The sequence below is a fragment of the Haliotis asinina genome, chromosome 1 (genome assembly GCF_037392515.1).
Source record: "Haliotis asinina isolate JCU_RB_2024 chromosome 1, JCU_Hal_asi_v2, whole genome shotgun sequence".
Classification (NCBI taxonomy): domain Eukaryota; kingdom Metazoa; phylum Mollusca; class Gastropoda; order Lepetellida; family Haliotidae; genus Haliotis; species Haliotis asinina.
Window position 1 is genome coordinate 81,772,653 of NC_090280.1, and position 14,725 is coordinate 81,787,377.

A 14,725-nucleotide genomic window follows, 5' to 3' on the forward strand; every position below is an offset into this window, starting at 1 on the left:
ATTACGTCAGAATATGTCTTTAACAAATATGTTTTTATTCTTTCAGTTGTATCAAGGAGGATTCATTCATGAAAGTAAACAAGCCAAAACAAAACGGGTAGTACAATATATAAGTACTTTGGTGATATTACGTACCACTGGAATCAAACAGAAATAGAGTTATCGTTCCTGGTGGAGCTAGTTCCGATGTTCTTACGCCTTTAAATCCTTCAAGGTGGGCACGAATCGCTATTCGGCTTGTCTCGGAATGACAGGAGTGGGTCATGAATAGGGGGTCAAGTCTTCTTGGAAGTAAGGGAAGGGGCAAGTGGTGACGAACTTTTCAGCGAATTCATTTAAAAGTCCACTTGCGGTATGACAGCAAGGTGTTACCAATCTTCAACTTGAGAAATACTTTAAAGTCATTTTTTACGGGTTTTTGCTTTGAGATTTAATGTAGCTGGGTTTTTCTATCAATTGTATTTGCATATTGAATAAAACAAGTCCCATTTGTGACTATTAGACCCTTTTCAGAAATATAAGGTGAACATCTTTTAATCGTTACGTCAGAATACGTCTTCAACAATTCTTTAAAACAAAAAGAGCAATACAATGTACGCGCACTTCGGTGATATTAGGAAACACTGGAATCAAACCGGCATAGAGTTATCGTGTCTGTTTGTAGTAGAAGTAGTTCTGGTGTTCATGCGTCATTATGAAATTCTTCCAGAGGTGCTTGGTTTATCCAGACAAGGTAGGAGTTATCGTGTCTGTTTGTAGTAGAAGTAGTTCTGGTGTTCATGCGTCATTATGAAATTCTTCCAGAGGTGCTCGGTTTATCCAGACAAGGTAGGAGTTATCGTGTCTGTTTGAAGTAGAAGTAGTTCTGGTGTTCATGCGTCATTATGAACTTCTTCCAGAGGTGCTTGGTTTATCCAGACAAGGTAGGAGTTATCGTGTCTGTTTGAAGTAGAAGTTGTTCTGGTGTTCATGCGTCATTATGAAATCCTTCCAGAGGGGCTCGGTTTATCCAGACAAGGTAGGAACTGATGTTCAGTCCAGTCTAGTAATACCTCACCATTCATTTCTTGGTGATGGTAAATTCTTGGTCTTGGCTTCAAACACAAGTGCACATCCATCTATTAGCCCCAATAGGCCTTAGCTTAAATTGTTGAAAATATCCTAAACTCATGCGGGCTTGGTAATGTAAGTGACCTGAAAGGTCATTTGTATGGAGCAATGCCATAGAAATAAGTCCTAATTAGTACTTAGGGACAATAAATACTGTAAATATAATAATACCCTACCCTGCCTTTCTCCTATTGCTAAAATATATCAATTATCCACTATTTAGATTCAGAAATCTAACAATTGTGAGACAGGGCGCTGGAATAGAATACTCGAAGACTTCCTTGTCATAAGTGTCGAACTTGTCTTCTTCCTAGTTTGACTTATATTTTTTGTTTTTCTTACAATTGAACGACCTTTGTTATGTGGAACTCCAAGTGCTCGCCTAGTACGGTAAATTCATAACTAAATGAGTAAGACATTCTGTCGGGAATAACAAGAGGTTTTCTCCAAACTTTATCTAAACTAAAGAGCTTGAATTAACCAGAGACCATATACCGATATATGATCTCGGAATTAACACATTGGCAACTCAGGTTTCAATGCCCAATGCTTCCAATAGTGACTGTGCATGTGACAATCAACGCTGAGAATCTGTGATATAATAATCCTGTGACAAGAATTAAAGTGTGAAATATACAGCGAAAAAATCCAAAACAGATAATTCTCATGTTTGTTTACTTGAATGAAAACATGAAAACTTGGGCAAAACAAGATATTTCTGCGAACACTGGACTTGGGTCGCAGTGTATCAACACAAAAGTGCAGGTTTCATTTAAATATTTCGCAAAACATTTTAACGTATATCATCACAAAATATTCTACAAAACAATAAAAATATACTGGAAAAATCTCCTTTTACTTGAAGGTCCCAGCTAACTGTACAGTCATTCCTTAAAATAGATTCAAGGGACATAACCACACCCGGAAGTACGTGAACTTGTTGCAACAAGCAGGCGAGGGAGATGTAAATAGGCGATTGCTTCATAACCAGATAGCTGTCTTGCAGCAAACTGCAGCACCGGACACAGCAACCAGAACTATTTTCTCCATCATGGAACCATGGGGCCAACTTGTCTGTACCACTGACACGGAGACACCCCCAATTGAACTGGGCAAGGAGAAGTTCACCATTGGACGAGCTGAAGGTGGCGATGTTTATCTATCAACATTTGACTGAACATGACTGGTGTTTGATAATTTAGGTTCTTAACCTAATTAAGTATTCTTTTGGCTGTCAGTTATCGTGATAGGTATGTTTTGACAGGCGTACATATTCTCAAAGATCAAAACATGGGCTGAAAAGTGATCTTCGATAGTGGATTGGGTCAGTCTCCAAGTATAGATGCAGCTGATAGCACAATTGCTGCAGACGCCGCCGATACCGGTTGTCAGTCGTCAAAGGCCTTATTCTTCTCAACCACAACCCTAATTATAACAAAAGATCATACTAGAAAATATGACAACATTTAACTGTGTGGTCAGTGCATACTGAAGTCTGTTTCAGTCCCGATCTCGATATCAAAATATACATTTCTTGACATTACCCTTGGTACCATGTATTGTTCAGTATGTGAGTGAGTTTAGTTTTAGCTGCATTCTAGCATTATTCCAGCCATGAGGAGGCAGTCTATAAATAATTAATCGAATCTGGATCAGACATTTGAGTGATCAACAGCATGAGCATCAGTCAGAGTCTGCCTACCCGCTCCCATGAGACTCCTCTTATGACAAGCATGGGTTGCTGAAGACCACATTAGGGCACGAGCGCCCCAGAATCTAAAAGCAGCTCTTCAGTTTCAAGAGTTGTGTCCCTTAGTCATGGCAGCAGAATCCAAAGATTATATATTCTGGTGCTTGATATGTCAGCAAAATATCCATGCTCATGGGGTTCACTGAAGTTATAACTTTGAATGTGTGCATGTCTAAACATGGTAACATGTTGGGGAACATAGTAAAGTATTCACTCATGCAGAATTCCTGACTGGTGTACAATGATTGAAGCCCGTTTCTGGTACCTGACCCCTTGGTACAGCTAGAATTTGTTGAATGTCTTTGTGCACACAGTCTTGAAAGGTTGACATACTGTATACCAACTGATGTACTGTTAAAGGCAGTGTTAAACTCACTCACTCACTCACTTTCTTACTCACTCACTCATATCCACCTAGTTACACAAGACATTCCTACACAGTTTCCAACAACTGCTCATGACCAGTATGAAAACAGCACAAAGAATACTCTATTGTGAAAATGTTGAATTAATGTATTACCATTTGAGAAATAAAATCTCAAAAGAATACCTTTTTTGACAGAGTTCCCTTGCTCATCAGTTGAGATTACATAAGTAGACTCAAAAACATTCAAAATGAAATGTATGGTCTACTCATTTATTTAGGAGTTAAACTTTGTGATAATTAACTTTTTTGCATGGTTCTTAAAAAATTCAATTTACCTGTTGATTTGCATTCATTTACCAGGTAATGACATCCACTTGGCGGGCAACAAACTCGTGTCTGGACTCCACTGCTATATTGAGAAGGATGCATCAGGAAAAGTGTGGCTGTATGACAGCAGGTACCATGCCCTTTCTCCAGTTCCTGCAGGGACACACTTTAAATATACCAGGAGTCACTTTTGCCAAACAATTCCAGCTAAGTTCAAACTATTGGCATCAAACAATTGCATCACCTGCATCAGTTCGTGAAATGGGCACCAGTCCTTCTGTGTCATGAGCAGCATTTATTATGCAGATGTCTTGTGGCTGCAAGGGTTGTATGAGACTGATATTAGTGATAATGTAATGTGCTGTTTTAGGCTGAAGTCCAGTGATCAAAGCACCTTTGAGCAGCTTAGCTGGATACTGGCTTTATACAAATATCAGCATGTTAGTGATGATTTTTGTCTGCAGCAAATGTCATACAAAGTCCCAAAGTGGAATTCATATTTCCCAATCATACTTTTAATAACAGATGTTTTGAAAGAATTGTGGATCTTGTTTCCCAGGAGACCCGTGAAGATCCGAGGTACAATATGTCCTCCACAACCCATGCTTGCCACAAGAGGCGACCGAGACGACTAACGGGAGCTCTCAGACTCGGTTGACGTATGTCATCAGTTCCCAGTTGCGCAGGTCAATGCTAATGCTTTTGATCACTGGATTGTCTATTCCAGACACTATTATTTACAGACTGCCGCCATATAGCTGAAAAATCGCTGAAAGTGACATAAAACTAAGCTCACTCACTCACAGTTTCCCGTTAGGTGATGCATGTTAAAAATGTGGATAAAAGGAAGGTATTACTGTGTAGAGTTAAAACCCAGAAACATAAAGATAAAAATTGGGATTTGAATCCTCTGTCACAGTTTTCTATTATGCTCGATGAAGCTGTGACAACTGGAAGCACTAGCTCACTCATACCCCTGACAATCAGTACTGCTGGGAATCAGGAACCAATTCACTATCTATTATGCGAGGACTTGTAGTGAACAATTATCCATTATATTTAAAATATATACATTTTTAATGTAATCACCAAATTTAAGGGGTTTTTTTCCATTTTTTTAAACTAGTGTTTTTATAACTAATGCTGTCATGCCAAGAAAGACACAGGAAGTGTAATTAAACAATAAAAGTAGTTAACATTTGACAATGCCTACTGTCAACTTTTCATTACTTGAGTATTTTATTCAATATCATTTAAAATACATACCATCTTTCATGAGTGTCCTGAATTTTTTTCAGATTTAATGGTTTGTTGATGTCATTCCAGTATGTTGTACTAAAGCAACAGAATTTGGATTAATTGAAAATATGTTTTTGACACTTCTTAATTATTTTTACTCATTCTTTCGATCACTGGAACACCACGAGCCATCAGTAATGTTGACTGTTCTCTACCTACAGCACCAATGGCACCCTGCTGAACATGACCAACAAGCTTACCAAAGGGGAGGTAAGTAGGCACCTCTGTCTCATCGGTTATTTCAGTGATATCTTGTACTCTGATTCAATGTCTCTGCATTAAAATCTGACAACTCTTCGACAGTAGGCTGGACAAAATGAACTAAGTTTCTTCTTACCATCAAGTATTTTAACTTCTCAGTATAAGTGCATGGATCATTCAGATCCTACCAGTGAAGCAACCCATGCTTGTCAAGAATGAGGTGACTAACAAGGGGTCAAGCTCACTGTTATGGTAGCCAAGTCGCGATTGATGCTCTTAATGTTGATCACTGAATTGTCTGGTCAAGTGTGAGTGAGTGAGTTTAGTTTTATGCTGCACTCAGCAATATCCCAGCTATATGGGGACTGTAGGTAAATAATTGAGTCTGGACTAGACAATCCAGTGATCAACATCTTGAACATCAATCTACACAACTGAGATGCGTTGAGATGTGTCAACCAAGTTAGCAAGTCTGACCACCCGATCCCGTTAGGCGCCTCTTACGACAAGTATGGGTTACTGAAGATCAGTTCTATTCTGGATCTTCATGGGTGTCTTGTCAAGACTGCATTACATTACTGAGTGCCACGATATTTCCATATAATCAACAAGCAAAGGAACAAACAAACATTCAGGTTGTGATTGGTTTATCTAGAAAGTGAAGTTAATCTACTAGTTCTTAAGGTAAACAATAAAGGTAGATTTCCTCAGGAATGCACTCTTTTAAGAAGGGTTATTGTGGAGGCAGTGAAAGACAAAAACTCTCTTATTCCTCCACACAGTTTTGCCGTATAGCTGTTGGAGAACAAAATGTTAAGCCTGGACTTCTGTGTTTTCAGTGTCGACAGCTACAACATGGGGATGAATTCCATGTCGTGTACAAGAAGAACAATGAAGAACTCAGTGAGTGAATGTTAAACAGGCCCTTATTTCGAAATGTTCGTAGCCCTAAGAATTCTTAACTCTAATTGTACATAATGTGTTAAAAATGGCCTTAAGAAGTTTGGAGGGCTATGACTATTTCGAGAATTGCTAACAAGGTTTGAAGGAGTTGCGTTTGATGACACTTTGGTCAAGATGTATCTGCTGGGAAGACAGACCGACTTGGCATTATACACTGTGGGAATACAGACAGGCTGGTGTGTCATGTTGAAACCAGGAACCTGTCGTCATGGAAACTAATGACTTCGTTCATCATAGCATTCCAGAGTCATGTTGCAAATGTTTAAGAACTGTAGACAGTGGGCACCCTTGAAAAGTAGTAGTGCCTATGTAAATAATACAGCGTTGTCATTTTGAGTTTCGTTCAAAGATTTCTTTGTGCTTTTGAATATTTAATGAAATTCTGGGTTTGAAATCGTCAGGTCTGTAGTCATGGTTTTATATTCATCTTGACCAAAAGTTGATGACAATTGCAGATATCGGATACCTGTATCAGGATCTCCTGGAACTTGCCAAGGAGGAACAAGAAGAACTGGAGGGCACTGAGGAATACCACCACCAGCCGAATCCTGATGCCACTCTCGAGGGTGAGTCTGATATATCATCACCACCCTAATCCTTATGCTGCTCTAGAGGGTGAGTCTGTTGTATCATCACCAGCCTAATCCAGATGCATCACTTGATGGCGAGTCTGTTATATCATCAGCCTAATCACGATGCCACTGTAGTCTGTTATATCACCACCCAAATACTGATGCCACTCTCGAGGGTGAGTATGTTATATCATCACCACCCTAATCCTGATGCCACTCTCGAGGGTGAGTGTTATATCATCACCACATTAATCCTGATGCCACTCTTGAGGGGGAGTCTGTTATATCATCACCACCCTAATCCAGATGTACTTGCAGCGTGCGTGCGTGCGTGCGTGCGTGCGTGCGTGCGTGCGTGCGTGCGTGCGTGCGTGCGTGCGTGCGTGCGTGCGTGCGTGCGTGCGTGCGTGCGTGCGTGCGTGCGTGTACTGGTAAGTGTTTTTCTACTGAAATTATCAAGTCCATTGCTCCTACTAGTCTACCACCTCTCACAACAGTGGGTTGACTGTTTGTCTAGTGGGAAGAACTGATCTAATATCACCACCTGGTCGTTCACTGCAAGAAACAGAACCACTTTTAAATTGAACAGGTAATGGACATAACAGGGGTTTGAATTAACTTTAAAATTGCTAGCGTATTCCGGTACAGTGTGTTGACATAATGTATCGTCTGCTAGACTGGTGTCCATCTGCTCACAGAAGTGGAAGTGGTGAGAAAATCTTGTGGTTAGAATGGAGCATATGTTGGAACTTAAGCGGCCATCATGACAGAAGGTTGAGAGTGGTATCTTGTAGTAAAATCAATACAGCAGCACAGTAAAATTACTTGCCATGACACTTTATCCACAATTCTGTCCAATTTTTTCAATTTTCCAGTTGATTCTTTGAAAAAAGCAACATAATTATCAGTGGAAAGTCAGCTGAATGCTGGTGCACTGTGATATACAAATTTCCTTGCCTGACAGAAAAAAACATGGACTGAGGTGTCTGGCAATCGGTTATTTCCACTGCTGCACAAGATGCCAGAATGCTGTTGTCGATGAAATAACTTGATCATTCCCATCTTACAGACTATGAATTAAACATCGTCAACTCGCCTGAGTCCAAGAAGAGACCTCACCCATCAGATGAGACCACTGGAGAGCCTTCTCTGAAGAAACTCAAATCTAGTGAGGCTCCAACTGACAACAGCACTCCACCAACAACTGTTGTCACGGACAAGGACCAAGATGAAGGTCAGTTGAAACAATAACAATAACCCTATCATGGCACTCTAGACATTGTTGTGACAGTTGTAAGACATTAAGTAGGAGTGCCTGATGCAGGGAGATAACCCTTTGTCAGGTGAATCCCAAGACACATTCATCTTATTGCATGAACCAATCTTTGGCTTACGTGAGTTTTCCGATGATCAACGTTATTAAAAAAATCCATTGGAAGAAGTATTAAAAATGATGGTCAGTTGTAAAAGAAAATGTTTTGCGATTAATCTGAACTTTGTGATTTTGGTATAACATGCTTGAATGAAGTAAACTAACCGTTACATTTGATGAATATTCACCAACAAACTCAAAAACGTAAAGCTACATACAATGTAATATTGAACTACTTTCCAGTGGATTCATTGCATGACAGTATTAGTTATAAAAAACAATAATTAGAGAAAAAATGGGGAAAAGCCCTTGAAAATTGGTGATTAATTTAAAATGTATATGTTTCAATTATTATCAATAATCCTTCACCACAAGTCCCCAATAATAGATAGTGGATTTTGTTTCTGATTCCCAACACTGTCATGGTTTATTATTCTTGATAATCTCCAAGGTACGGGATCTGACAAATCTCCACTATAGTTTGGCATGAAATGCATGTGGACCTATTTTTTGTAAACTCTTCATCCAATGATCCAATCGATCTCAAATTTTTCAAGTGGATGTTTTGTCAGACAACCTAATCACATTGTAAATCACCCATTTTATGCATTTGTATGAAAGAATCTGTCCATGTAACTGCCAACAAAATAAATAGTAATAAATATAAATAAATAGGGAGAGAGTCCTGATGTCAAAAGAATGTAACTTTGGATGCCTGCCTTTTTGTACAAGGTTTTGTTAATTGGTTGTTGGTTTATTTCCCACAATTTTTAGCATGATGTTCTTTTTCATGCCAAGAGCAAAAGTTGTATGTTTCATGTAATCAGACGCCTTATAAATCGGTTTGCTATGTTTGCTCGCTTTTTTAAAAGAATTAAACACCTTTCTAATTAAACATTTAGCCTCATCTGAATGAGCTTTCATGATGACAGCTAGAAGTAGTCAATGTGAATGATCCAAAAGGTGTGTGAACAGGAAACTATCATGAACTGCTCGTGCATTTGCCTCTCTGACCCAACACTGCCGCTGTTACTGGTCACTGGTTCCCTCCCTCTGCAAGCAGTCTGTGTTCTGCTGTTTATTTTGTTGACTGTTACAGAGACATGTTCTTTGACACAAATGCATAAAATCGGTGATTTACAATGTGATTAGGTTGTCCGACAAAACATCCACTTGCAAAGTTTGAGATCGATTGGATCATTGGATGAAGAGTTATTTACACAAAATCGGGTCCACATGCATTTCATGCCAAACTTTAGTACCCTGGATGGATCAACAACTCGACAAGATATTTTATTACCTCCCTTTGCTGGCTTTGCCTTCTCACATAAGCCAATCAAATAAGCTGTTACAGCTGAGCTTACCAGTGTCAACAAATATGGTGACTGCAGCCACAAAGGTTTGCTTGCTATGCGAGTCAGATTTAGGGAAAAATAATACAGACATTCTGACAGGTCTGAACCTTTAAAAATATATGCAAGAACTTTTTCTACCTCTATTCAGAAAACTATTCAGAGAACCTCTGCAACAACAGTGTTGCCAGGTTTAATCGCTTAGATAAAATGGCCAGGAATGGTATATCATACCATGGATGCGTCCAGTTGAGATGTATCGGAACATAAACCCTGGGGATTATTGTGACTATATACACAAACTGTCATGGTATCCACCCAGCACTCAACAATAGACAAGACATATGACAGCATTCATCAAAATGGATTCTGAACTATACAAACTTGTGGTTGACATCACGAGCATCAATCTACACAACTGCATGTCATTGTGAGTGTGTGAGTATGGGTTAATGCTGATTTTAGCAATATTCCAGTAATATCACTGCGGGGGGGGGGGACACCAGAGATGGGCTTCACACATTGTACCCATAAGGAGAATGTGATATATTGCTGGAATGTTGCTGAAAAGCTTCGTAAAACTAAACTTACTCACTCTGTGGCTGTTGGTTCCAGACATGAAGGGACCCGTGAAGGTCTGGGGTTGAATAGGCCTTCAGCAACCCATGCTTGAAATTTAAGGCGATTATGCTTGTCATAAGAGGCGACTAACGGGATCGGGTTGTCAGACTCACTGACTTGGTTGACACATGTCATCGGTTCCCAAATGCGCAGCTCGATGCTCATGTTCCTGATCACTGGATTGTCTGGTCCTGACTGGATTATTTACAGACTGCCGCCATATTGCTGGAATATTGCTGAGTGCGGCGTAAAACTAAACTCACTCACTCACTCACCCCAGACATAAAGCCTGAAGAACCACCAGTTAAAGATGGAGAGAAAGAGGAAAAGAAGAGTGAAGAGAAAGCAACTGCAGAAGAAAAGAGTAAAGCAGCTAAGGATCCACCGATTGAAGCTGATGCAATGGCTGAGACTCTTATGTGCATCATTTGTCAGGAGCTCCTGCATGACTGTATCAGGTGAGTATCAACACGTCATTGTCAAGAAAGATCATTAGGAGAGTCATCCAGATGGCTGATGTTGTGCATTGTCTGAAAATGTTGTTCATGTTATCATCCACTGGTTTCACCTGTGATTTAACTAATGTTGGTATCCTGATATGAACATTTTAGGCCAAAAAAACATGGAATCATCCCATAGATGAAATCCTTACCTGGTCATTTTGCTGACGGGGTTGATCTCTTTGGTCATGTGGACAGGATGTCTGACTTTGGATTAGAAGGTCCGTGGTTGGAATCCCAGCACAGAACTCATAGATCTAATATCTGCTAAATGGTACTTTAAGTGGGGGCTAAGCATGTTCAGGTCAAATTTAAGCAAATGAGTCACAGTAGCCTTTTATGAGGCTCAGGACATCCGTTCTGTTGATGGGGGAAAGTGTAGAAGGGCGTGCAATCATTCCATAGATGACATTCTTTTGTTGTTAGTTTGCTGACAAAGTTAACCTCTTTGGACAAGGTGTCTGACTTTAGATCAGAAGGCCCATTGTTTGAATTCCCTATCTGAAATTTCATGGCTGCAACATACACTTTGGTTCCAGATAAATGAACTTTGTGACTATCTTCAATAAACATTCCAACAATCCATCTACAGGTAAATGCATGTGGAAAGTCTGATTAGTTGTACCACCTTTTCATAAACCTGAAGGCCCAGGTTTGTTTATGAAGAGTGAAGCTCATTTCTGGTATCCCCTGCCATGATATAAAAGTGGCATAAAACTAAACTCATGGTAAAATTATATGACATCATCAGATAACGCTGATTCTTCACACAATGCTCAAAACAGAAGACACACTGAAATATTTATTTTGGTATTTTTCCTTAAACCCATGAAGATATGGGTTTAAATTGGTCTTCAGTAGCCCTTGCTTGTTGTATGAGGCAACAAACGGGATCGGGTGGTCAAGCTCGTGGACATGGTTGACATATATCATATTATCATAATTATGTAGATCGACTCTTGTGCTGTTGATCACTGGATTATCTGATCCAGACTCAATTACTTACAGACCGCCACCATATAGCAGGAATACTGCTGAATGTGGTATAATCTGCACTGATTCACTCACTATATGTGTGTTGTGTTGCAGCCTCCAGCCGTGCATGCACTCCTTCTGTTCCGGATGCTACTCAGAGTGGATGGACAGATCCAACGAATGTCCTTCTGTGAGTACTTGCCAGTCAGAGTTTCAAGTGCAAGTAACTGGGGTCATTGACCTATCACAATGCTCATACTGTGATATTGATCTATGACACTTGCAAAGCAGTAGCAGCAAACCTGGTATGTATACTGAACAGCAGACGAAATGTAAGTCTGGGGAGGGGGGGATGTCAAGTTTTTTAATGAAAGGCATAAACATAAATGCTTGCTTTTATGAGATTTCATTGTTTCAAAATTGGTGGGTTTTTTTTGCTGTTCAGTATATTTGTTGGTCCTTGAACTCCATGTAGTGATTCATTTGTTATATTGGCAAGTAGTTCGCCAGATGCACTCTGGAAAAGTTGAGTTCTTGACGAATGTATCTAGATATGCTCGGGCAATTCACCCTAGTTGAGGCATGTTCACTTTCTGTTGACTACACCTCACTAGGGGCGGTGGGGTAGCCCAGTGGTTAAAGTGTTTGTTTGTCTCTCCACACACCTGGGTTCGATTCCGCACAGGATACGATGTATGAATGTATGATATTGCTGGGAATATTGCAAAATGCAGTGTAAAACTAAACTCACTCACTCACTCACTCACTCACTCACTCACTCACTCACTCACTCACTCACTCACTTGTGTCTGGTCACCTTTCTAATCTACTGCTATGCTTCCAAATACTCAGCTCAAGTAAGAAAAACATTCAGAGCAGCATTTAAAATGCTGAAAATAAGCATGTAGTTCTGAATGGAGAATGGCTTTCTGTTTTGATGATTCTTTGAAAATATAACATTCAGTAATAGATCTGATTTTAAGTAGATTATACTTGAACCAGATTTGTTGTCTGGACAAGGTGTGAAAGATTCTAGATAGGTTCAGTTATTAGAGGTTGTTGCTTACATTTTAATTAGTTAGTTGAAGCTCTTGAATCTGTGAATATGATTCTTTTGTCCTCCAGTGTCGGTTAAAGGTCGAGCGAATCAACAAGAATCACATCGTCAACAACTTGGTTGAAGCCTATTTGAAAGAACACCCAGGTACAGTTACAACATTGGAAATATGTCAAGCAAAGACTAGATGCATGTTCCTTGACCATCATCTTGTTTTTGAAATGAATGTATGCAACAGAAAAAAAAACAGTTTCTAAGTTATGATTACACAATGCCATTTAGAAAGTGGTCAAATGCAACTTGTCATATCTGGGATTTCACTTTCTTAGTAAAGTACAAATTCTAACACTTTCTTAGTTGAGTCCCATCCGGGCACCTAATTGCCAGCATACAGTCATTCGCCTGGCCCACTTAGCCCCCACGACCTCTACGAAAAATGAAAGTCTGACAACAGCATCATCCCGCTAGTCCGCTCCCGCTAGACCGCGATTGATTATGTGTGCCGGTAGTCCGCGATGTGGCTGTTCCAGTCTCATTACTCCCTCCCTACTCTAATCTCATTACTCTGCAATGCTTTGATAGACGGTAAGTAGAGTGTGGAATGGAATTTACGGCGGGTGGTATGTTATTTTTATGATTTCCGGTAAAGATGAGTATGTTTTGTTACGTACAGATCAGTCTCAGCAATGTTATAATAGATACCCTATCATGGAATTTACGGCGGGTGGTATGTTATTTTTATGATTTCCGGTAAAGATGAGTATGTTTTGTTACGTACATTTCATTTTCATTACTCTGCAATGTTTTGTTAGAAATCATGGAGAGGGTTTAAAAAGCTGCAATGTTCGGATATTGTCAGAAATGTGCAAGTCCTGCAGTTGGAGTCAGGACAGTCTGCTCCTAGACGTCGCCGACGTTATGATGACATTGACAATCGCCTTGAAAGATTAGGACTTGAGTACATGCTATGTGAGCGTAGCCTGGCTTCGTACTTGGGTGCTATTGGACACATGATGGACAGTGTGTACCGAAGATGAGATTGAAACGTCAATAAAAGCTTATGTAAAAGGAGTTAAGTGGTCATGTGAAAATGTGAAATAAATGGTGATATAATACAGACTAGTTTTTTTGTTTGTTTTTTTCCTTTTAATTTAGTTTTCCTTATCCGAGGTGTTGTCTGCATTAATCAGTTGTAGCGGTAACAGAGGGAGTAAATTACTAGAACAGCACAGCAGCTTAGCGGGCTAGCGGTACTGAATTACGTCATTTACCCGTCGCGGACTAGCGGGTAGCGGCCTAGCGGGATGGAGTCCTGACAACTGGTAGTCTAGACTTAGTGCACCCCTCTGGTAAGTGTAAATTGGCACGGCTCCCACGGCCGAAAGCTATGATTACACAATGCCATTTAGAAAGTTTCTGAGTAAAGTCCTTTACTAAGAAAGTGAAATCCCAAATATGACATATGTTGCAGTTTCTAATTTGTTCTCATAAAATATAATGAAAAGGAACCCACAGACTTTCTTTATGTTAGAAATGATGGTAATCTAGACTTGCCACATATTCTAGAATTGCAGTGGATTTCTTGGATATATCTGTTTCAGAGTCTGTATGACAGACTAACTCATTGCTTGTCTTTGAAGTTTAGTATTCATACACACTAATCGTGTTTCTGAGGAATATTAGCGATACTGAACAGCAAAAGAAATGCAAGTTTAAAAAAATATTAAATTTCATAAAAGTAAGCATTCATGTTTATGTCTCGTATTTAAAAACATTTATGTTTCTTTTGCTGTTCAGTATGTTTATAAAATCCTGACTTTACACATAAAGGTAATGAGTTCTTGTTTGTACCACCAGAATGTTCTTTGTTTACAAATTTAGAAAACCACATATAGTGCAATCCCATCAGGGGAGTGAGACGTCCCTCTCTACTTACCCCTCCACTTTACTCATATTTTACCATAAACAGGGATGACAATTTTCCATGAATCTGTGGATTTAAATGGAAATCAGTTAATCCTGGTCCCTGATGGGGGCTTGTGGCCCCAGACCCCCAGCTGATTTTCCGCTGAAATCACTTTCACCTGTTGCCATTCCTACATAAAGATGATGCATCATAATGACAGCAGGGAACCAGTCTGCTGGTAAACTGATGCAGGTATCATCAGGGTGTAGGTGTTTGTACTCTAGTCTGATTTAAACATGATAAACAGATAAACATGTATGAAATGGGCAAAGTTGGTTCGGAAGGTATCTCAT

General features: G+C 39.6%; 1 protein-coding gene across 1 annotated transcript in view; it reads left to right on the forward strand.

Annotated features, from left to right (window-relative positions):
* The first annotated feature begins 2,063 nt into the window (after nt 1-2,063).
* LOC137298000 (E3 ubiquitin-protein ligase CHFR-like) overlaps nt 2,064-14,725 on the forward strand; it is a 28,842-nt gene continuing 16,180 nt past the window's right edge. Inside the window, exons 1-9 of the mRNA XM_067830021.1 lie at nt 2,064-2,255; nt 3,588-3,684; nt 5,015-5,063; nt 5,894-5,957; nt 6,473-6,583; nt 7,659-7,823; nt 10,215-10,392; nt 11,524-11,599; nt 12,535-12,613. Of these exons, the coding sequence (XP_067686122.1) occupies nt 2,162-2,255; nt 3,588-3,684; nt 5,015-5,063; nt 5,894-5,957; nt 6,473-6,583; nt 7,659-7,823; nt 10,215-10,392; nt 11,524-11,599; nt 12,535-12,613 (913 nt within the window). The 5' untranslated portion in view covers nt 2,064-2,161. The remainder of the gene's footprint in view (nt 2,256-3,587; nt 3,685-5,014; nt 5,064-5,893; nt 5,958-6,472; nt 6,584-7,658; nt 7,824-10,214; nt 10,393-11,523; nt 11,600-12,534; nt 12,614-14,725) is intronic.